Source organism: Pteropus medius, unplaced genomic scaffold, assembly GCF_902729225.1.
Source record: "Pteropus medius unplaced genomic scaffold, Ma_sr-lr_union100, whole genome shotgun sequence".
Classification (NCBI taxonomy): domain Eukaryota; kingdom Metazoa; phylum Chordata; class Mammalia; order Chiroptera; family Pteropodidae; genus Pteropus; species Pteropus medius.
The window spans coordinates 3,857,093-3,881,732 of record NW_024345861.1 but is presented as its reverse complement, the minus strand read 5'-3'; the positions used below and the strand labels follow the sequence as shown (position 1 = coordinate 3,881,732).

General features: G+C 37.5%; 1 protein-coding gene across 2 annotated transcripts in view; it reads left to right on the top strand.

The window, feature by feature from the left end:
- GRIA3 (glutamate ionotropic receptor AMPA type subunit 3) overlaps positions 1–24,640 on the top strand; it is a 124,991-nt gene that overhangs the window by 77,464 nt on the left and 22,887 nt on the right. For both annotated transcript variants that reach the window (XM_039874711.1, XM_039874712.1), the window contains exon 9: positions 24,027–24,274. In XM_039874711.1, coding sequence (XP_039730645.1) covers positions 24,027–24,274 — 248 coding nt within the window. The remainder of the gene's footprint in view (positions 1–24,026; positions 24,275–24,640) is intronic.

Below are 24,640 nucleotides of genomic sequence, written 5' to 3'. Positions count from 1 at the left end.
CCCCTTCACAGGTCCAACATTAAAGAATTTCTATTGACCTCAAACTTATAACTATGTTAAAGAACTTGAGAATTGTCCCATCCTTCCAGGTATTGCTATTCACCCTATTCTCCTCCCTGCTCACGCCACTAGGATACAAAATATCTTGTCATCTTCCAATGCCATGAAGCATTATGAAAGGCAAAGAAGAGAGGGAAGAAAGAAGAAGATGTTAGGAGCTCTCTTGAGCAATTGCATCACCGGCTTCCTTTTTTTCAGTACCTTGCCTTGCAAGGATCACCTATCCATCTCTCAGTATTTGAGAAACTCAGTGAGGCAAAATTTTCTCGTGAATATTAGGGAGGGCAGAGGAAGCATACAGAGAATTTATAAGTGTTCAGTTCAGGCAAACAGAGACCCAAAGCCTCCTTTTTGAATTTGTACCAGCTTGCAATGCCATCTGAACCTTTTTTAAAAGCATAAGTTTCAGAGGGCGGTAAATGATTCAGAAGAAAAAGTGGATTATAATTTTCAATGATATTCTCCTAATTAAAGGTACAGTCCAGAGGAGAAATTGACCAAGCTGTTAAGCAATAAATAGTCAACAATAAAATTAGAGAAGGTAAAAATTAGTGAGAGGAAGTCATTTTTGTTTGAAACTCTTGCCATTTCCCTCTTTCTTAGCATTGTGTTCACAGGGCTTGCCTTCTCCAACCCCTAAAAGGCATCTTTCACAATGCCAAGAGACCCAGTTGTCTTTTGGGGACATGAATCTTCTTTTCAAATAAAAATGATCCCTTGCTCAAGGGTAACAGGAGCCCTTATAGTATTAGTGAACACCTGCATAAAGATCAAGACTATTACTGATACCAGAAAAAGAATACAGGAAGGATCTCTGAGAGAAGACAGTGAAATCAGGAGAGAGGGGTAGAGGCTGAGAACTCAAAGTCATATCTAGCCTCTCTTTGACATGTCAGCACAAGGTTAGTCTTGTACATATAGTGATGGAAATGAATAATATAGGTATGATAACAACAGTGGCAAAAAAAAGTAATACATGAAGCTAAAACATTCCTCTTTCAGGAACAATAAAGTGCAAATTACTCAAAACCATCTTCCCCTGACCTTTCATTCATTCCATCCTTTCAAACTATTCATTCAGAACACATTGTACATATTTAGGGCTTAGTGATGTCCTAAACGCTAATACTCTCTTTGCAAATTACATAATATTTTGTCTGCAAACTGACAGTGAATTAATACCATAAATAAATTAGCAAATTATGCCTCTGTTGACATTATGCTTCCAATTTATTGGTCTGTTTTGTTAATGCAATTAATTCTTGACTATCAACATAACTAAACATGACTGTTGAAGCCTGTCAAAGTGAAAAATTATGCTCATGTCCAGATCAAGAGAAGAAATGGTCTCATTGTCCTTTGTTCTAGTACCACTACATTGAGCATATTGTGGTCAATTTTAGGGGCCACACTTTAGAGGGGACATTAACTTTTTTTTTAAATATCTAGAAAATGGTCACCAGAGGAGAACTAGAATTTGTGTCACAGATGAAGGCCCTTAAAATGTTTAGCCTACAAAAGAGATGATAAACAGATGACATGATGGTGGTACTGTTCAGGCTGTACATCATGTAGAAAAAAGACAGCATATTTATTCTACATCGCTTCAGAGGGTAGAATTAGGACAAGTGCGTAGAACTACAATTTTAAGATTAACTCATTCCTCAGATACATAATGAGAGTTTCCTACATGCCAGGCATTATACTAGACACTGAAAATGCAGAGACAAAAACGACATAATCTCTACTCTCAAGGAGCTCAGATTCCACTGGGGATGACCATTACAAAGCAATATAATCAGTGCTACTTACAATGGAAAAATGGAAGCAGAGAAGAAAGACCGACCAATTCACGCAAAAGGCAGAAGTAGGATTGGAAGGGAGAAGGACTCTCATGAAGGATGTCAGCCAAACAGAAAGAACTTTCTATCAACTTGAACTGTCCCACCATGGAGTAATCTACCTCCTGAGGCTCTTCTGAGCTAAGGAGTACTCAGTGTTAGAGGCATTTGAGTAAAGAAGCTATTGCTGCATTGGGTAGGAGACTGAACCAGATGGTTTTTAAGATTTCATCTACCTCTAAAAATCTATTATTTTAATAACTCCAAATGGATCTTCTATTGACCAAGTGGATATTCTAATTTAACTCTTAGAGAAGCAGAAATTTTCATTCACCAGGTCTCTCAAATAGCTGTGTTCTGGTTAATGAGTATTTTAATGTATGATTCTCAACTGAACTACAAGACAAATTTAAAAGAAAAACTTGCCATCCTACCTATTTGTTTTTCACCAATAAAATTTTTAAATCCAAGTCAAATGGTTATGGTTTTTGTTGATGGCAGACCATGGGCATTCACCAGGGATATGTCTGGAGATCCAAATATGTGAATAAGACTTGAGCATATGATTTCCTTCATAAAATAAAGTAATGATTCTATAAATATGGGACAGAAGTAATTTATAATGCTATTAAATTCTGTCACTAAAACAAATTACGCTTCCTGTACTATAAAAATTTGTAATGTTTTTCAGCACTTTCTGTGTGCCAGGCACTAATCTAATTGAGATGCATGTATTAACTCATGTAATTTCTCCCAATAAACCATTGAAGTAGGCACTTTTTAAAAAATCATCCCATTTTGTGGATGAGGAAATTGAGAAACATAGGAGCTAGATAATTTGTGCACCTAGTAAATGGAATTAAAAACCAAGCAGCGTGATTCAACACTCTCAACCACACCCCTATACAGTTACTTTGTACTTACTTAGGTCTACAAAGGAATACTTTTATGTACAGTAATGAGGAGTGACTAACACCATTGCAAACAGATATAAGGTCTGAGTGGTGGGCTAAGTGCATTCACTAATCACTTGCTTCCACACACCAGCTTCACTGGGCCAAATTCAAATTTTTACCTCAACAAAAAAATCAAATTTCTCCATATCATTCACCTTAATTGTTTATTACAAATAGTTGGAACAATGACTTGAATCCATAAATGTTAGAGCTCTACTTAATATACTGTTTTGGATTCATCTGTTCCCACTCCATTCATCTAGTTCTCCTTTTGCAGTTTACTTGCTAATTATCTAGCAATGCTAAGAGAATTTCTTGTGGCCTCTCTGCATAACCATTGTTTATTCCTTCTTAGGTACAGAATGAGGCTCTGTGTGCTGGAATAAATGAACCGTGGCGGGCTGGAGAAAAATGAGCTTGCTATTACACATCCTGCCCATAACTTTTTAAATCTCTCCCAGATACTTGAGCTAAGATTCAATCCTTTTTATTGCTTTCGGTATTTCAGCCAAAATAAAACAAACTGCAAAAAGAAAAGAAATGCTAGTAACTTTTTTTCTTCTTTTTGGTCTGAATGTTATGCTGTCACTTAAATACAAGTTAGGAAGATAAACATCTTAGCTTAAATTTTCTCAGTTATGAGCCATTTCTCCCTTCCTAAGTGCCTTCAGAATTCAGTCATCAACCAGGGCCTAATCATTTCTGCCACTTACTTTGCATTTACTGCATTCATTAATATCTGCTGCATGTACACCAAACACATTTAAAGTGAACACTTAAAGCACTGCCATTTATTCTCCTAGAAATGCATTGTTACTTAAAAGAATAAACCTTTTAACCTGTACAACAATCAAAGAGCTCAAGGATATGAGTCCAAATTATAGTGCACTTGGATCAGAATTCATGGACTCATTTCCCTTTGTTTATAAATTTATCTTTGGAAGTGATGGCCTGTTTGTAAATAGTGTAAGAGACATATTGTTCTAACCTCATCCCCCTTTCACTTAGGTTTGATTAGGTCAAGATGAACACAAAATATCTCTTTGTAAGTACACAAAGACACATACACACCACAGTGTTGTCTATAATGCCAAAAAATAAAAGAAAATAAAGAAACAAAACTGACCTAAGTAAGAGTCCTTCAATAAGGAATTGGGTAAATAAATATGGTATATCCATCAACTGAAATACTATGCAGCCATTATAAAGAAGATAAATTTATTTCCATAGACATATAAAGATATGCAAGGGAATGATAAAGACCAAATTCAATACAGTGGTTACTTTTAGTCTGGAAGAAAGAGTATGCAATTAGGGAGAGGTACATAGGCAGACTTAATTGACTTCATAATGTTTTGCTTTTTAAGTTTTGTGGCAGGTACACAGGTGTTCTCACATTATTTTTTATATCATTCTATGCATCTGGATTATTTATTATTTTTTTTAATTCTTTGAGCAGCTGACTAGGAAATTCCTACCGAAATAAAGTAACTGAGAATGTATTTCATTATGATACTTAGAATTTGTTTTCTGTCAGATGAGGATAATGTGATGTGAAAAGAGTATAAATGTCAATGGGTGAGATTTCAATTTTAGAAGGCCTTGATTATTTGGGGGAAAGTTATTGATATGGACATCAAGGGCAGGCTAAGTGTCAAAAAATGGATTATAGATCATATATCCTGATTGGTTTAGCTGGTAATTGGACTTAATGATATATAGGGTAACTTCAGCTCTAGAGTTCTACAATGCTATAAACCTAGTGCTGCTAGCCATTTTTTACCAACCTTCTGATATCTTTGGCCATTAATTTAGTTGTCACCCTGATCAGCAAATATGTCTTGAGTGCCTACCATGTATCAGACATTGTGCTGGCTGCCAAGAGGGCTACGAAAATGAATCAGGCATGGACTTTGTCCTGAAGAACACCCGGTAACAGGAGGAAGACAGACTTATAACCAACCAACCTTAATGCAATATAGTGAGCTCTATAGCAAAGGTAGGAACAAAGTGCTTTGGGAAGAGAGCAAGAAAACACATATGTTGTGGCAGAAGAGAGTCAGGAAGACATGATATTTGCTCTGGATCTTGTAGGATGAATAGGGATACTTCAAGCAGAAGCAAAAGCATAAACAAAGGCATAAGATGTGAAAGTATGTAGCACATTTCAGTGAACGGTGAGTAGTCCAGTATGACCAGATCATAGGCAAGTGCAGCCAAGATCCTAAAAACTCTTGAAAATCATACACAAGAAGTTGAATTTTGTCCTGTAGGTATTAGGGAACTATCAGAGAATTTTAAACAATGAAATAACTTAATCAGATTTATACTTTGGAAGGCTCACTGAAAGATAAATTGGAAAGATGAAACCAGTAAATAAGTTAGGAAGCAATGTAATTAAGACCAAAAACTAATTAAGGCCTGCCCCAGGGCAATAGTAATGAGAATAGAAAGAAGACCAAAGGACAAATCCTATAGCATTTCTATGTTAGAATAAACATGGCATAACAAGAGGCTGAGAAAAGAATAAAAATCAAACTTTCTAGCTTAGATGTTATGTGCTTTACTAATAGAATTTAGGAGATCCAGGCTTTACAAGATAAATAATAAATTTGATTTAGAAATATTTAATCCGAAAGTGTCTCTAGGACCATCAGGTGGAGATGACCATCAGCAAGACTCATTAACTTTTTCCCTAAAAGATATATCTTGAATTCAACCTCTCTTTCCACCTCCATTTATCCCAGCCTAGTTCATGCCACAACCATCTCTCCCCTGGAGTATTAGAAGAGTAGCCTAACCAATCTCCTTACTTCCATTCTGGACCACTTTAATCTGTTCTCCACACACAAGCTGGAATAATGCTTTAAAATTTTAATTCGTATCTTTTCACACCCTGCCTCAGAATCCGCCAATAGTTTCCTATCATATGTAGAATAAATCCAAACTGTTTACCATAATGTACAGGGTCTTACAAGATTTGGCCTCTGATTATTCTCCTAATCTCACTTCCTACCATACTCCCTTTTGCTCATTTGGCTTCAGTCATATTGGTTTTTATTTCTGTTCTTTAAGTTTCTGTCTCAGCGAACAGTTTCAGTGGCTCAGTGAGGGTCTAATTGCCATAAACACAATGTGTAGTTTCCATGGTGACAGGTCTGTGAGTTCCAGCCCTCTGGAATTATTTGAGCAGATCCAAGAAGGCCTCAAAAAAGATGCAATGCAGCTGGCCAAAGTCCAGAGAATAGTAAATAAACAATGAAAAAAGCTGAGACAGGGGCCAGGAAACCCCATAAAAGTACACTAAAAACATGGCATATATTTATAGTTTTTAATATGCTATCTCACTTCTGGTCAAAAATTAATTTAGAATTTTTCTCTAGAGATTTCACTCCTCAACCTAGCTTCCAACTCAATTGAAATTAAAGAAGTCATTGAGACCATGCTTCCTTTATAGTCTCCTGAATATCTAACATAGAGCTACAGGCATTTAGTACATGTTCTAAAGACCACCGAAATTGAAAGGAAATTTAATGGAATTTAATTAAATTCAAAATTCAGAAGAGTAAAGATGAGGGAAACCTGACTTGGTAGAAAGAAATAACAGTTTTGGTTGGGCCTCAACCTGAGTTGAGGGAGGGGTTCTATTCACTCTGTTCTTCACACCTCCAGTAGGCATTTATATAATTTGTGAAGTGCTCCTCCTGACTAGTTAGTCTAGTACCCACCTGGCACCATATACAGTTATTACCATGTTATCAATTATATTCCCTATGCTGTACTTTACATCCCTATGACTATTTCATACTGCCAATTTGTACTTCTTAATTCCTTCACCTCTTTAACCCCACCCCCAAACTCCTCTCCCATCAGGCAACCATCAACTTGTTCCCTGAATCTATGAGTTTGTTTCTGTTTCGTTTGTTGATTTTGTCCTTTAGATTCCACATACAAGTGAAATCATATAGTATTTGTCTTTGTCTGACTCATTTAATTTAGCATAATACCTTCCAGGTCTATCCATGTTGTCACAAATGGTAAGATTTTATTTTTTATGGCCGAGTAATATTCCACTGTATCTACCATACCTTCTTTATCCATTGGTCTGCTGATGGGCAGTTAAGTTGCTTCTATATCTTGGCTATTGTAAATAATGCTCCAATGAACATAAGGATGCATGTATTCTTTCAAATTACTGTTTTGGGTTCTTTTGGATAAATATCCAGAAGTGGAATTGCTGCGTCATAAAGTAGTTCTATTTCTAATTTTTTGAAAAAACTCTATACTGTTTGCCATAGTGGCTGCACCAATTTGCAATCCCACCAACAGCGCACAAAGTTTCCCGTTTCTTCACATCTTAGCCAACACTCGTTTTTTGATTTATTGATAATAGCCATTCTGACAGGTGTGAGGTGATATCTCATTGTGGTTTTAATATGCATTTCCCTGATGATTAGTGATGTTGAGCATCTTTTCATATGGCTATGGGCCATATGTATATCCTCTTTGGAGAAAGGTCTATTAAGGTCCTCTGTCCATTTTTTAATTGAATTGTTAGGGTTTTTTGGTGTTAAGTTGCAAGAGTTCTTTATAAATTTTGAATACTAACTCTTTATCATAGGTATCATTCTCAAATATCTTCTCTTATTCAGTAGATTATCTTTCCATTTTGTTCATGGTTTCCTTTGCTGTACAAAAACTTTTTAGTTTGATGTCTCATTTTTTATTTTTTTATTTTGTTTTTCTTCCCCGAGGTGACATATCAGAAAATAATGTTACTAAGAGCAGCGTTAAAGAGATTACTGTCTATGTTTTCTTCTAGGATTCTTATGGTATAGGGTCTTACATTTTAAGTCTTGAATTGATTTTGAGTTTATTCTTGTATATAGTGGTTCAGTTTCATTTTTTTTGCATGTATCTGTCCAGTTTTCCCAACACTATTTATTGAATAGACTATCTTTACCCCATTGTATATTGTTGCCCCCTTTATCATAGATTAATTGACCATATAGGCATAAGTTTATTTGGGGGCTCTCTATCCTATTCCTTTGATATATGTGTCTGTTTTTATGCCAGTACCATGCTGTTTTGATCGCTATAACCTTGTGGTATGGTTTGATATCAGGCAGTGTTATACCTCCAATTTTGTTTTTCTTTCCCAAGATTGCTGCGGCTATTCTGGGTCTTTTGTGGCTCCATATAAATTTTAAGACTATCTGTTCTAGTTCTGTGAAAAATGCCATTGGTATTTTGACAGGTTTGCAATGATTCTCATATAGATTGCTTTGGGCAGTATGGACAATTTAACGATGTTAATTCTTCCTATCCGTGAGCACAATATCTGCTTCCATTTATTTGTATCTTCTTCAATTTCTTTCCTCAGTGGCTAATAATATTCTGAGTACAAGACTTTAACCTCTTTGGTTAAACTGATTCCTAGGTATTTTATTATTTTTTCATGCAATTATAAAAGGGACTGTTATCTTAATTTTTTTCTGGCAGTTTGTTGTTGGTGTATAAAAATGCAACTGATCTCTGAGTTTTAATTGTGTATCTTGCCACTTAACTAAATTCATTTATTATGTCTGATAATTTTTTGGTGAAATCATTAGGGTTCTCTATATATAGTACCATATCATTAGCAAATAATGAGTTTTACTTCTTCCTTTCTAATTTGAATGCCTTTCTTTTTTTAGTCTGATTGCTGTGGCTAGGACTTCCAATACTATGTTGAAAAAGTGGTGAAAGTAGATAACCTTGTTTTTTCCTGGTTGTAAGGAAATGCTTTTAACTTTTCACCATTGAATATGTTAGTTGTGGGTTTGTCATAGATGGTCTTTATTATGTTGAGATATGTTCCCTTTATTCCCACCTTGCTGACAATGTTTATCATAAATGGATTCTAGATTTTGTCAATTGATTTTTTGCATCTTTTGAAGTGAAAGTCTGATTTTTATTCTTCATATTTTTAAATTTTTTAAATTTATTCCCAGCTTTATTGAAATATAATAGACAATTGTTTGCTCATATTTACATTGTTTGATTCAAATAGTTTTTTTCAATTATAGTTGGCATACAATAATATATTAGTTTCAGTTGTACAGTGTAGTGATTAGAGCTCAAGTGATCATCCAACTAAATCTAGTACACCTCTTCCCCCTTATGTATTTATTACAACATTGTTGACTATTTTCCTTATGCTATATTTTATATCTCTATGTCTATTTTGTAACTATCAATTTTTATTTCTTAATTCCTTTGCTCTTTTTCACCGTACCCCACAACCCCCCTCCCGTCTGGTTGCCCTCAAAATATTATATGCATTTATGACTTTGTTTCTGTTTTTGTCATTACTGTTGTTTATTTTGTTTCTTAGATTCCTCATGTACATGAGATCATGCGATATTTGTCTTTATCTAACTTACTTCATTTAGCACAATACCCTCTAGGGACATAAAGGTAATATCTTTTTCCAACTTTTTCTTTTTATTCTGTGTGTGTGTTTTAATCTGAAGTGAGTCACTCATAGACAGCATATGTAGGAGTCTTGTTTTCTTATCCAATCAGCCACCCTATCCTTTGGTTGGAGCACTTAATTCTTTTCTATTTGAGGTACTTATTGATAGATATTTAGTTATTACCATTTTTTAAACAATGTTTTTGGAACTTTTTCCCCTCTTTAATTCCCCGACCCCCACCTCAACCTAGAGGATGTTGCCTTCCACTCAGGACTGGATCTCTGAAGGTGAGACGTCTCCCCCTACAAGCCCACGGCATGCACCCGGGGCCAGGTGCACCCAAAGCCAGGTGCACCTGGGGCATGGTCTGTGGCTCAACCCAGGGTGTGAAACCAGGACCTCCTGCATGTAAAGCAGATGCACTAACCACTACACTATGGAGCCACCCTATTACTATTTTTTATTCATGATTTTTATACATGTTTTTTCTTCTTAAATAAGTCTCTTCAACATTTCCTGTAATATTGGCTTGATGTTGATAAATTCCTTTAGTTTAATTTTGTCTGGGAAGCTCTTTATCTGTCCCTCGACTCTAAATGATAGTTTTGCTGGATAAAGTATTCTTGGTTGTAGATCTTGGGTTTTCATCATGTTGAATATTTTGTGCCAAGCCCTTTGTCCTGCGTAGTTTCTTTTGAGAAGTCAGCTGCCAGACTTATGGGTGCTTATGGTGCTCCCTGCTTTTCTCTTGCTGCTTTTATGATTCTCTCTTTGTGTTTAACTTTTGGCATTTTAATTATGATGGGTCTTGGTGTGGGCCTCTTTGGGTTTCTCTTTCTTGGGACTCTCTGAGCTTCCTGGGGTTGTATGGCTATTTCCTTCACCAGGTTAGGGAAGTTTTCCATCATTATTTCTTCAAATAGCTGTTCAATGTCAGGTACCTCTATGACGCAGTAGTTTTCATATTTAATGGTGTCCCATAAGATCCTTAAATTATTATTGTAGTCTTGGCTTCTTTTTTCTTGTCATTCTGATTGAGTGTTCTTGGCTTTCCCGTCCTCCGTATAGGTCATTTAATCCTCTTCTCTATTCGCTCTGTTTATTCCGTTTAATATACTTCTCATCTCATATAATGTGTTCATTTCTGACTGATGCCCTTTTATAATTCCTATTTCCAATTTTATGCTTTTTTCCTCTTTGTTAAAGTTCTCACTGAATTCATCTACACTTTCCATAAGTTCATTGAGCATCTTTACAACCAGCGTTTTGAACTCTGCATCTGTTAGATTGCTTGACTCCATTATTCCTCAATCTCTATTCTGTTCTCTCATATGGTTTCTGCTTCTTTGTCTTCCCATTTGAATGCCTGTGTCTGTTTCTATATACTAAGCAAAGCTCCTAAGTCTCCTGGTCTTATTAGCATGGCTTTGTGTAGTAGGTGTACAGAGGCACAGTCCTGAGAGGAGTTCAGCAACAGGCAAGTTTTAGCTCCAGCCTGTGTTCCTATAGAACCACCTGTTAAGATTCAGCAAGCAATCTACAGGTGCTGTACTTATAGTTGCCTCAAGAAACCATGCCAGAAACCAAGGTCAGCTGCCACCAGTGTGGGTCTTGGGGCTTGCTCAACAAGTTGCACAAGACTCACCAAAGACACAATTGAATGTGGCTGGATAGGGCTATGAGTTGGTGGAGGCAAAATTTCAGAGAATCCTCTGGGTGGAGTAACCTCAGTTATCCAGTCTCAGCTATGGTGGTGCTGTGTCCACACAGTGGGAGGAGGGAGGGCTGAAGAGAGGAACAATGGATACCACCGGCACTTCTGCCCAGTAGGAAGCCTGGCCTCCAGCCTTCACTCTGACAACTCAGTGGCCCCCTGTAAGTCCCTAGTGCCCCCCACCCCACCCCAAGCAGCTGACTGGGTGCTGGTGCTCAGAGCAAGCAAGTCCAACATTGTGAAAGTCTGGTCACAGACATGGCCCCTTTAAGAGGTGTCTGCAGCTGCTGGCTGCCGCTGCCACCGCCTCCATCTCACTCAGCTGCTCAGGACCAGCCAGCCTCGCATCCTTGCCCTGTCCTACCTTTTACCATTGCAGAGTGATTTCTTAGATTTCTCCCTAGTTGTATGACTTGTTTATCTAGATCCCAGATGATTTTTTTCTTGCTGTTTGCTCCTTGTTCCTGTCACAACTTTGATTTGGTCACCAGAGAGATGAACAGAGCCTCTATCACCTATGCCATTTTCCCCCCTCTACTCTGTCTTCTGATTGAAACATGTAAACCATTTACATTTTTGATAGGTATGTAGTTATTGCCATTTTATTATTTATATTTATTTCCTTTTTTGTTTGTTTGTTTTTATTTCTCCCTTCTTTTTATAGAGTCCCTTTAACATTTTTTTGTAATACTGGTTTGGTGGTGATGAACTCCTTAGCTTTTTCTTGTCTGGGAAGCTCTTTATATCTCCTTCAATCTTAAATGATAGACTTACTGGGTAAAGTAGTCTTGGTTGTAGGTCCTTGCTTTTCATTACTTTGAATATTTCATGTCAATCACACCTGGCCTTCAAAGTTTCTGCTGAGAAATCAACTGACAGTATTATGGGTGCTCCCTTATAGGTAACTAACTACCTTTCTCTTGCTGCTTTTAAGATTCACTTTTTGTCTTTAACCTTTGACATTTTAATTACATCGTGTCTGTCTTTGGGCCTCTTTGGCTTCATACTGTTTGAGACTACACTTCCTGGACTTGTATGTCTATTTCCTTCATCAGGGTAGGAAAATTTTCCATCATTATTTTTTTCAAATAGGTTTTTAATTCCTTGCTCTCTCTTCTCTTTCTGGTACCTCTATGATGTGAATGTTGGTACATCTGATGTTGTCCCAAAGGTCTCTTAAACTATCCTCATTTTTTAAATTCTTTTTTCTTTTTATTGTTCTGATTGGGTGCTTTATTCTACCTTGCCTTTTAAATCATTTATTTGATTCTCTGCTTCATCTAATCTGCTATTGATTCTTTCTAGTGTATTCTTCATTCCAGTTATTATATTCTTCGTTTCTGACTGTGTTTTTATGGTTTTTATCTCTTTTATGGTTTCTGTCTTGCTATCTCTTTGTTGAAGTCCTTACTAAGTTCCTTGAACATCCTTATAATAAGGGTTTGTTTTGTTTTGTTTTGTTTTGTTTTGTTTTGTTTTGTTTTTTAACTTTGCTTCTGTAGATTGCTTGCCCCCATTTCATTTAGTTCTTTTTCTGGAGCTTTGTTCTGTTCTTTCACATGGGGCATGTTTCTTTGTTTTCTCATTTTGGCTGCTTCTCTCTGTTTGTGTTCTTTGTGTTAGGTAGATCTGCTACATCTCCCAGTCTTGGCAGATTTGCCTTATGTAGTAGGTACCCTGTGTGGCCCATTGGCACAGTCTCCCTTCTCATCTGTGCCATGTACTTCAGAGGTGTCCCTCATTTAGGTTGTGTGTGTCCTCCTAGTTGAGCCTCGATTACTGTTGGCACATCAGTAAGTGGACTGACTCTCAAGCTGAGTGGTTGTGAGGATTGGTCATGACCACAGCATACAAGTGGCTGTGTGGGGACTGACCCATAGAGCAGGATGTGCCCCCAACAGACTCTGGTACCTACCAAGACAACCCTTTGGGGGTGCTGTTTATAGAGCTAATTGGGTGGTGTTCTGCTATGGTTCGAAGCATGCTGCTGGGTGTGCTAGTTCTAAGGCCTCTTGAAAGGAGCTCCAGTGCAGGCCAAGGTCAGCCACTGCTGATGACTCTTCTAGAACTACCTGGTAAGACCTACGAAATGATCCACAGTTGGTCGCTGTCTGTGCTGGACCATGAGTTATATTGGAAAGGCCACACTGCAAACCGAGGCCAGCCCTCACCAGTACTGGGCTTTAGGAAGCTCAGCAAAAGGCTGAGGGAACCCATAGGCCTACCACCATCTGCCAGCTGTCCATAAGTCTCAGACATTGAAAGAGCCTTGTGTGCTGTAGGTGATATGGGCATTGGGTGGGGCAAGGTTCGGGGAGTCGCCAGCATAGGATGAGTGGTATATAACAGCTTAATGCATATTCAGATTTGGTGCCAATGCCAAGCCTGGAGCCATTCTACAAAAGGCTCACAGCACACCGAAGCCAGCCGCCACCTTCCTGGGCCTCCACAGACCCCAGAGAATTGCCCAAGAAAAACTACAGCACAGGCCAACAATGGTTGCAGTTGCCTGCCAGCTATTAAAAAGCCTCTGGTGATACACAAGTTGAGTGGGGTGTTGTCCTGAGAGTCACCAGAGTGGAGTGATCGCAGTTCACCAAGCCAATGAGAGTTCACATTTGGCCGTGTGCGGGAAGGGCTCAACACAGGTACAAGGGTTAATTTCCCTCCAGCCACTGCCCTAAAGCCACATAGTTCAGACTTTCCCTGTATGTCTCTGGCATCTCCCCAGCCACTGTCCCTCTGCCAGAGCCCAGAGTGAGTGCCTGGGAGTGAAAGAGTCTGTGTGTGGGCCCTTTAAGAAGATACCTCTGTTTTCCAGGCACCTTCTGTCTCTCCCAGAAGGATTCAATCCCAGCTAATTTGCACAGCCATGTGTTGTGAGGGCTGCTCTTCCCGTTACTGGTGCTCCAACATAGGGAGGCTGGTGTGTGTCTGGAGCCCCTCGCTTCTCAGTAGGGATCTCTGTAGTGAGATATCCCTCCCAATTCTTGACCATCACACATGGGTGTGGGACCAGCTCCTTTTACTTCTCTGCTCCTCCTACCAGACTTATCATGGTTTTTTCTCTATATCCTTAGTTATATGACTTTTATTCACCTAGTCTTTGGATGGTTCCCCAGGTTGATTGTTCTATATTTTGGATGAAATTTTAATACGGTCAATGTAGGGAACAAGCACAGCATCCACTTACTCCACCATCTTGACCAGAATTCCTGATCAGCATTTGTGAATTAGAATAGAATAGAAAATATCAGAGAGGTAGTGTGCTTGCCTCCTCTCACAACCACATCAAAATTACAACTAGAGAACAGTCATCAATGTAAGTTCCCTAAAGTCTAGCTGAACAAAAGTACTACAACTGGAAATACACAGAAGAGGCCACCTTGAGATTGGGAAGAGGGGCAGAGATGTGGAACAGGATGGTCCCACACCCACATGTATTGGTTAAGAATCAGGAGGGATATCTCAGCTGTGAAAGTCCCTCAGTAGGAGAAAAGGGTCCCAGTCTCACACCAGGCTCCCCAATCCAGGGTTCCAGTGCTGGGAAGAGAAGTCCCCATAACTTCTGGTTGTGAAAAGCAGTGGAGATTGTGCCTGAGTGAGACGGAGGGCTGCTGGAGTATTGGTTGTTCCTCTTAATGGCCAGTGCATGGACTTACTCATTGACAAACTCACTCACTCTGGGATCAAGCATTGGGGAAGCAGCTTGAAAGTTGTCAGGAACATGTGGAGAAACACAGAATTGTCTGACTTCAGGGCAAGGACTGGAAGGGCATCTTTCTCCCAGACAGAAGTGCTGGCAGAAGCCATTGTACCTTTATTGAGCCCTTCCCCTCCCCAACATGCAGATGCAGGCAACCACCATATCTGAGTCTCCATTAACTTGGCTTACATTGGTTGCCCTACCCTGGAGGGTCCCTAAACCTGGCTCCACCCAACTCGTAAGCCCACCCAACTGCCTCCAGTGGCTTTTCCATATTAATGACCTGTCTTGGCTCATGTTGTGAACTTTCCTAAAATCTCTCAAAGGTTCACAAACCCCAAACAATCAATATCTGGCCTCATAGTGCCCCATACCACTTTCTGAGCAGCCCAAAGCCCAGCACTAGTGGCGGTCAGGCTTGGTCTCTCAAGGCACCTCCAAGCCCAGCAAGTTGACAGCCATCTGTGGATTGCTTGGTGACTCTTTCCAGGTAGCCCTGGGAAGGGCATAGGTTTCTGATGAACTTGATTTAAGGTGGGGTCTCTTCCAGTAGGCTCCAAGGACCAGTGTGCACAGTGGCTGGTTTCAAACTGAGTCAGAGCACTGCCCAGGGCTGCATCCAAAGATGACACAAAGGGAAAACAGGGCAGGCACCAGAGCCCTGCTAAAAGGAATCCTGCTCTGTAGGTTTAGCCCCTGCACAACAGCTTCTACACTTCAGTCCCTGGCCAGTCTTCACAACCAATCAGCTCAAAGGTCAATCTCTCTCATTAACATGCAGACAGCAACTAAGGCTCAACTACAACAGGAAGGCACGCACAACACATACAAGGAACACATCTGCAGCACCTTGCTCAGGTGACCAGGGTGACTGTGCAACTGCGCCCCACAAGGCATCTATTACATAAGGCCACTCTACTAAGACCAGGAGACTTAGGAGCACTGCCTAATACATAGAAAAAACACAAGGAGGCAGCCAAAAGAAACAAGTCCCAAATGAAAGAATAGAACAAAGTTCCAGAAAAAGAACTAAACAAAATGAAAACAATCAATCTACCAGATGCAGAGTTCAAAGCACTGGTTATAAGGATGTTCAATGAATTGAGGGGAAGAGTAGATGAACTCAGTGAGAACTTTAACAAAGAGATAGAAAACATAAAAATTGAGGTATAAAACATAAAATAGCCAGTCAGAAATGAAGAATACAATAACTGAAATGAAGAATACTGTATAAATGACACTAGATTAGATAAAGCAGAGGATAGAATCAGTGATTTAGAAGATAAGGTAGCAGAAAACACCCAAGCAGATTATCAACAAAAAAGAATCCAACAAAATGAGGCTAGTTTAAGGGGCCTCTGGAACAACATCAAGCATACCAAATTTGCATCACAGGGATACCAGAAGGAGAAGAGCAAGAGAAAGGGATTTGAAGAAATATTTGAAGAAATAGTTGAAGAAATATTTGAAGAAATAATGATGGAAAACTTTTCTAACCTGGTGAGGTAAATAGACATACAACCCCAGGAAGCACAAAGAGTCCCAGACAAGATGAACCCAGAGAGGCCCACACCAAGACACATTATAATTAAAATGTCAAAGGTTAATGAAAAAGAGAGAAATTTAAAAGCAGCAAGAGAAAAGCAGTTAGTTACCTACAAGGGAGCACCCATAAGACTGTCAACTGATTTCTCAGCAGAATCTTTCAGGTTAGAAGAAATTGTCACAAAATATTAAAAGTAATGAAAAGCAGGAACCTACGGTCAAGATTACTCTATCCAATAAAGCTACCATTTAGAATCAAAGGACAGATAAAGAGCTTCCCAGACAAGAAAAAGCTAAAGAGTTCATAATCACCAAGCCAGCATTAGAAGAAGTGTTAGAGGGATTTCTTTAAGAAAAAGAAGGAAAACTAAAAAATTAAAAATAAATAAAAAATATGAATAATAAAGTAACTACAATATCTATTAACAATTACCTTAAATGTAAATGGATTAAATACTCCAATCAAAAGATAGGGTGGCTGAATGGATGAGAATACAAGACCCTTACATTTGCTGCCTACAAGAGACCTACTTCACATTAAAAGACAAGCTAAGACTGAAAGTAAAGGGATGGAAAAAGATATTTCATGAAAATGGAAACAAACAAAAAAAAGCTAGAATAGCAATACTTATACCACACAAAACAGACTTTATAACAAAGGATATAAAGAGACAAAGAAGGACTGAGTAATCCTACTTCTGGATATTTATCCAAAGAAACAAAAAGAACTACTTTGAAGGAACATGTGCATTCACATGTTCACTGAAGCATTATGTACAATAGCCAAGATATGGAGTCAACCTGTGTGTCCATCATTAGATGAATAGATAAATAAGATGTAGTATATTCATACAATGGAAGATTACTAAGCCATAAAAAAGAATGAAATCTTGCAATCTAAAGTAACATTGATGGACCTAGAGGGTATTGTGCTAAGTAGAGTAAGTCATACAGAGAAAGACAAATGATATATGATTTCACTTACATATGGAATCTAAAGAACAAAATAAACAAAAAACACACAATAGAAACAAACTCATAGATACAGAGAACATTTAGAGGATTGTCAGATAGGAAGGGGTTGGGAGCATGGGTCAAATAGGGGAAGGGATTAAGAAGTACAAATTGGGGAGATCTATGGAAACATGGTGGAGTGAGGGATGTCCCCAGATATCTCTCTTTGAAATAACAATAAGGTGAACGTCTAAAACTTAACAACAACAAAACAAACACCCAAACTGCATACCAGCACGTCTGAGCATGGGATCTGCACATAAGAGCTACCACAGGTAAGAATCCCAGGTGTCAGGTGATGGACTGGCAAAAATAAAGAAGCTGCCTCTCGCAGCCACCGGAGCTACAGAAAGGAGGAGGGGGAGGGGAGAAGGAGTGGCAAGTTCCCTGAACAGGCCTGCCTAGGAAAGCTGTGAGCTCCTTGCAGTTGATTTTTACTGGCCACAATTGCAAAACCAAGACAGAGCTCGGCCCCCAACTCCCAATCCAGAGGGTCCCTCCCCCCATATCCTCCAAGACCTATCACCATGGAGCACCAGGGGAATCTGAGCAAAAGCTACTGAAATTTTTGTTAACACTGACAGTGACTAAAACTGGGAGCAGCGAGTGTGAGTAAAAACCTACAAGAAAATACAGGCATTATATAAAGGCATTATTAAGGCTTTATATAAAGCAGCGATCCAAGAGTCTTAGATGCTAACTACTGGAAACTAAAAGAAAAGCACCTTTTTTGCAACAGACTAAGGAGAGACCTTTATATAATAAATCTTCTTTCTGAAAAAAAAGCAGAATACATTTCCATTAATGCCTAGGTGGAGAAATAGTCCATTAAACACCATGAACAACAGAGGTGACAAGGCATTTCAGAAAGAAAGAGGAAAATCTCTGGAAAATAAGCTTACAGACATAGAAATATGCAACTTAAATGACAAAGAATTCAGAATAGTACTTCTGAAAAAGCTCAATGAGATCCAAAACCATTCCCATCAACAATTTCAGGAATTGAAAAAACAACCAGATGAGCAGAGCAAGAAGATTGAAATCCTCAAAAGGAACCAAATAGAACTTCTGAAGATAAAAAACACATTGCAGGAGTTGAAAAAAGAAATAGCAAGCTTGGGAAATAGAGTTGACCAAATGGAGGAAAGGATCAGTGATATCAAAGACAGAAATCTAGAAATAAATCAGAAGGAAGAAGAGAGAAACTGAAAAATGAAAAAGAATGAAAGAGAAATTCAAGAACTAGCTGATACCATCAGGAGAGGAAACATAAGAATAATGGGCATTATCAAAGGCTAGGAAAAGGAGCAGGGAATAGAAATCATTTTTAGACAAATAGTTGAAAATAATTACCCAAATCAAAGGAATGATCTAGAGCTCGGAATTCAAGAAGTCAACAGAACACACAATTATATCAACCCAAAAAGACCTTCACCAAGATATATCGTATTAAAATTATCAAATATCAATGACAAAGACAGAATTCTCAGGGCAACCCAGGAGAAGAAAATGGTAACTTATAAAGGAAAGCCCATTAGATAATCGTCGGAATTCTCAGAGCAAACATTACAAACCAGAAAGGAATGGGATCAAATATTTAAACTATTATGTGAAAGGAACTACCAGCCTAGAATAATGTATCCAGCTAAGCTCTCCTTTAGATATGAAGGAGAAATTAAGATCTTTCCAGATATATAAAGATTGAGGGAATTCTCCAATACGAGGCCTGCGCTATAGGAAATACTGAAAAAGGTAAGTTCACCTAAAACAAAATGACAAAAAACAGTGCATAATTAGGAGTAAAGTGACTAACAGGCAAATAGAAGCAGAGGAGTGCAACCCTTACTGAGAACAGGGCATTATAAGCTTAAATAATAATGAGAGAATTGCTATAGCAAGAGAGGAATGAATGTTCAGCATACATAGGGACAAATTGAGATAACAATGACTGGTAAAGGGAGGATTCAAATATCCAAATTCACAAAGGGGAATGGAGATATATATATATATCCTTTCCACATTCGTAATGGTAACCATACAACAAAGATTCAGAACTGAAATATCTAACATGAAACAAGAAGGACAGAAGGAAAACCCACAAAAGCCAGCCAAAAAAAAAATACAGAAACACAAGGACAAGGAAGCAATGGAAACAGTGAGCTACCAGAAAGCAAAAGATAAAATGGCTATAAGAAGACCTCATATTTCAATAATCATCCTAAATGTAAATGGACTGAACTCACCAATAAAAAGGCACAGAGTTGCAGAATGGTTCAAAAAACAAAACCCAACTATACGCAACCTCCAGAAGATACATCTTAGCTCCAAACACAAATATAGACTCAAAATGAAAGGGTGGAAAATGATATTTTAAGCAAATGGCATTCAGAGAAAAGTAGGAGTGGTGGTACTAATATCAGATGAAATAGACTTCGAAATAAAAAAGATAAAGAAAGATACTGAGGGACACTTCATGATGAGAAAGGGAATCGTGCACCAAGAAGACATAACACTTATTAATATCTATGCTCCAAATCGGGGATCCCCAAAATATATAAAGCAATTGCTAACATAACTAAAGGGAGAAACAGACCAAAATATTATCATAGTAGAGGACCTAAACACCCCACTGTCGGATATGGACAGATCATCCAAACAGAAAATCAATAGAAAATAACATCCTTAATTGAAACATTAGACCAAATGGACATAATTGACATTTATAGAGCCTTCCATTCCAAAATAGCTGCTTATACATTCTTCTCTAGTGCACAAGGAACATTCTCAAGAATCGACCACATGCTGGGACACAGACATAGCCTCAACAAATCTAAAAGAGTTGAAGTCATACCAACCATATTCTCTGATCATAATGCTTTGAAACTAGAGGTCAACTCAAAAAGAAAGCAGGAAGAACCACAAATACATGGAGATTAAAAAACGTGCTACTGAAGAATAACTAAGTTAGAGAAGAAATAAAAAGAGAGATCAAGAGACACATAGAAATGAATAATAATGATAGTACAACATATCAAATCTTTTGGGACATGAAAAAAGTGGTCATAGGAGAAAAGTTCATATTATTACAGGTCTATCTGCAAAAGCAAGAACGAGCCCAAATAAACAACCTAACGCTTCATCTTAAAAACTAGAAAAGGAAGAACAAATGAAGCTTAAAGTCAGCAGAAGGAAAGAAATCATCAAAATTAAAGCAGAAATAAAGGAAATTGAAAACAAACAAAGAAATAGAAAAATAAATACAACAAAGAGCTGGTTCTTTACAAGGTTAATAAAATTGACAAACTCCTGGCTAGACTGACTAAAGAAAAAGAGAAATAACACAAATAAACAGAACTAGGGATGAAAGAGGGAAAATTACAACAGACACCACAGAAATACAAAGGATTATACAAGAATACTATGAAAAAGAATATAACACCAAATTTAATAACCTAGAAGAAATGGACAAGTACTTACAAAAATACAACCTTCCAAGACTGAATCAAGAAGAAATGGAAAATCTAAATAGACCAATCAGCAGTATGAAAATTGAAAGAATCATTAACAACCTGCCAAAAAGTAAAAGTCCAGGACCAGATGGCTTCACCAGTGAATTCTACCAAACATTCAAAGATTTAATACCTATTCTCCTCAAACACTTCCAAATAATTGAAGAGGAGACAATACTTCCCAACTCATTTTATGAGACCAATATTACTCTGCTACCCAAACCTGATAAAGATTACACAAAAAAGAAAACTACAGACCAATATCTCTCACGAACACAGATGTAAAAATCCTAAATAAGATACTAGCGAACCGAATACAGCAACATATTAAAAAGATTACACACCACAATCAAGTGGGCTTCATCCCAGGGGCACAGGGATGGTTCTACATACGCAAATCGATTAATGTGATACATAACATAAACAAATTAAAAAATAAGAATCATATGATCATATCAATAGATGCAGAAAAAGCCTTCCACAAGATACAGCATCCATTTATGATCAAAACCCTTAACAAAATTGTTATAGAAGGAAAGTACCTTAACATAATAAAGGCCATATATGACAAACCATCAGCCAACATTATACTTAATGGTGAAAAACTAAAACCTTCCTTCTACAATCAGGAACAAGACAAGGCTGTCCACTATCACCCCTGTTATTCAATATAACATTGGAGGTCCTAGCGAGTGCAATCAGGCAAGAGAAAGATATAAAAGGCATTCGAATAGGAAACAAAGAAGTAAAATTGTCACTATTTGCAGATGATATGATTCTCTATATAGAAAACCCTAAAGACTCCACAAGAACACTACTAGAAACAATAAGCAAATACAGTAAAGTCTCTGAATACAAAATCAACATTCAAAAATCAATAGCAGCCCTATACTCTAATAATGAAGCATCAGAAAAAGAAGTGGAAAAAATTATTCCTTTTGCAATTGCAACAAAAAGAATAAAATACCTAGGAATAAGGAACAATATAATGAAAACTACAAGACCCTATTAAAAGAAATTGAAGAAGATACAAAGAAATGAAAAGATATTTTGTGTTCTTGGATTGAAAGAATCAACATAGTTAAAATGACCATATTACCTAAAGCATTATACAGTTTTCATGCAATCTCCATCAAAATCCCATTGGTATTTTTTAAAGAAATACAACAAAAAACATTCAGATTTGTATGGAATCACAAAAGACTCTGAATTGTCAAAGCTATTCTGAGAAAAAAGAACAAGGCTGGAGGCATCACTCTGCATGACTTCAAATTTTACTACGAAGTGACAGTAATCAAAATGGCATGGTATTGGCAGCAAAACAGACATGTGGATCAAAAGAGTCCAGAAGTAAACCCATATTTATGTGGGCAAACAATTTTCGACAAAAAAGCCAAAAAGTGGAGAAAGGAAAGCCTCTTTAATAAATAGTGCTGGGAAACTGGAAAGCCACCTGCAAAAGAATGAAACTAGACTGTTGTCTATCACCACACAGCAAAATTAACTCAAAATGGAATAAGGACCTGAATGTAAGCCCGGAAACAATAAAGTGCATAGAAGAAAACATAGGAACTACACTGAAGGACTTCGACTTAAAGAGGATTTTATAAATCTGACCTCAAAAGCAAGGGAAGTAAAAGCTAAAATAAATGAATGGGACTACATCAAACTAAAAAGCTTCTGCTCAGCAAAGATCTCATCAACAAGGTAAAGAGACAACCATCCGAATGGGAAAATATATTTGCAAGCATCGCCTCCAATAAGGGCCTAATATACAAAATATACAAAGAACTCATACAACTCAACAAAAACAAACAAACAAAAAATGATCCAATCGAAACATGGGCAGAGGACCTGAACAGACACTTCTCCCTAGAGGACATACAAATGGCCAACAAATATTTGTAAAGATGCTCAACATCATTAGCTTGTAGGAAAATGCATATCAAAACCACAATGAGATACCACCTCACACCTGTTAGAATAGCTGTTATCAATATGATAAGTAATAACAAATGTTCGAAAGGATGCATAGAAAAAGGAACTCTCATACACTGCTGGTAGGACTGCAAATTGGTACAGCCACTATGGAAAACAGTATGGAGGTTCCTCAAAAAACTAAGAATTGATCTACCATATGATCCAGCAATCCCTCCACTCGGTATTTACCCCAAAGACTTGAAAACCCATATCTGAAAAGATATTTGCACACTGATGTTCATAGCAGCATTATTCACAGTGGCCAGGACAAGGAACCAACCAAAGTGTCCTAGGATAGATGATTTGATAAAGAAACAGTGGTACATATATACAATTGAATATTACTCAGCCATAAGAAGAGATGAAATATTGCCATTTGCGACAACATGGATAGACCTCGAGATAATCATGCTAAGCGAAATAAGCCAGACAGAAAATATTGAAAATCACATGATACCACTTATATGTGGGATATAAACCTAAAAGCAACAAATGAACAGGACAAACAAGCAGACTCATAGACATGGACTATAGACTAGTGGTTACCAGAGGGTAGGTGGTGAAGGAGGAGGGGGTAGGTAGACAGTTAAAGGAGGTCAAATATAGGGAGTAGGGGGAGGGTGAAGTGGGTAAAGGGGATCAAATATATGATAGCTGAAGGAAACTGGACTTTGGATGGTAAACACACAATAGAATATACAGATGTCAAATTGTAATGTACAATTATATAATTGTATTAACCAATGTTACCCTAATAAACTTAATAAAAAAGTAAAAATAAAAATAAATAATAATGATTAAAAAAGAAGTACAAATTGGTAGTAACAAAATAGTCATGAGGATATAAAGTATAGCATAAAGAATATGGTTAATAATGTTGTAACAACTATGTGTGGTTTCAGACATATATTAGATTTATCTAGGTAATCACTTTGAAAGCTATATAAATATCTAATCACCATGTTGTACACCTGAAATATAATATAATATGTTAATTATTATTGAAAAATTAAAAAATATTTAAAATAATGTATAGAGACTATGACGCATAATGAGGATGAGTATGGTTTTGAGAAATCTATTTGGAACTATGTTTACAATGTATGCCTTTATCTACTGGGATACAGTGTAACATGTGTTCCTTACCATGGATTGCAATAAAAAAATGTTTGAAAACCTCTACACTGGGGCCTCTTTCAGTTTTAATATGCGGTATCTCTAAGAATTCTTATCTCTGTTGCAGAGGTCCAAAATTGCTGTCTATGAGAAAATGTGGTCTTACATGAAATCAGCAGAGCCATCTGTCTTTACCAAAACAACAGCAGATGGCGTCGCCCGAGTGAGGAAGTCCAAGGGAAAGTTTGCCTTCCTGCTGGAGTCAACCATGAATGAGTACATTGAGCAGAGAAAACCGTGTGATACGATGAAAGTTGGTGGAAATCTGGATTCCAAAGGCTATGGTGTGGCAACCCCTAAAGGCTCAGCATTAAGGTGGGTGGAATAATATAACAATATCCGTGTTGTTATAGTATTCCACCTACCCTGATGCATTTTGTTGTCATTTTCTTTCTTGTGGATATTGAGGTAACTTTTTAAAGTTTAAAATCTACAATATTCCATGGAGTTAAATAAGACGGTAAATTATGGTTTCATCTATTTAATGCATCCATTTTTTTTAATGTTCTCTTTGTGTTGTCTTCTCTGACTGTTTGTTGCTGTTTTAATTTTACAGTTCAACGGCTTTTTCAATTTAAGTAGTAAAAGCCAAGTTATGGTGCCATATGTGACGAATGTTAATTGCATGGATGTGGTGTTCTTGTTAATTTTTTTCTCAAAGACAATTTCCCCATCCCGCAC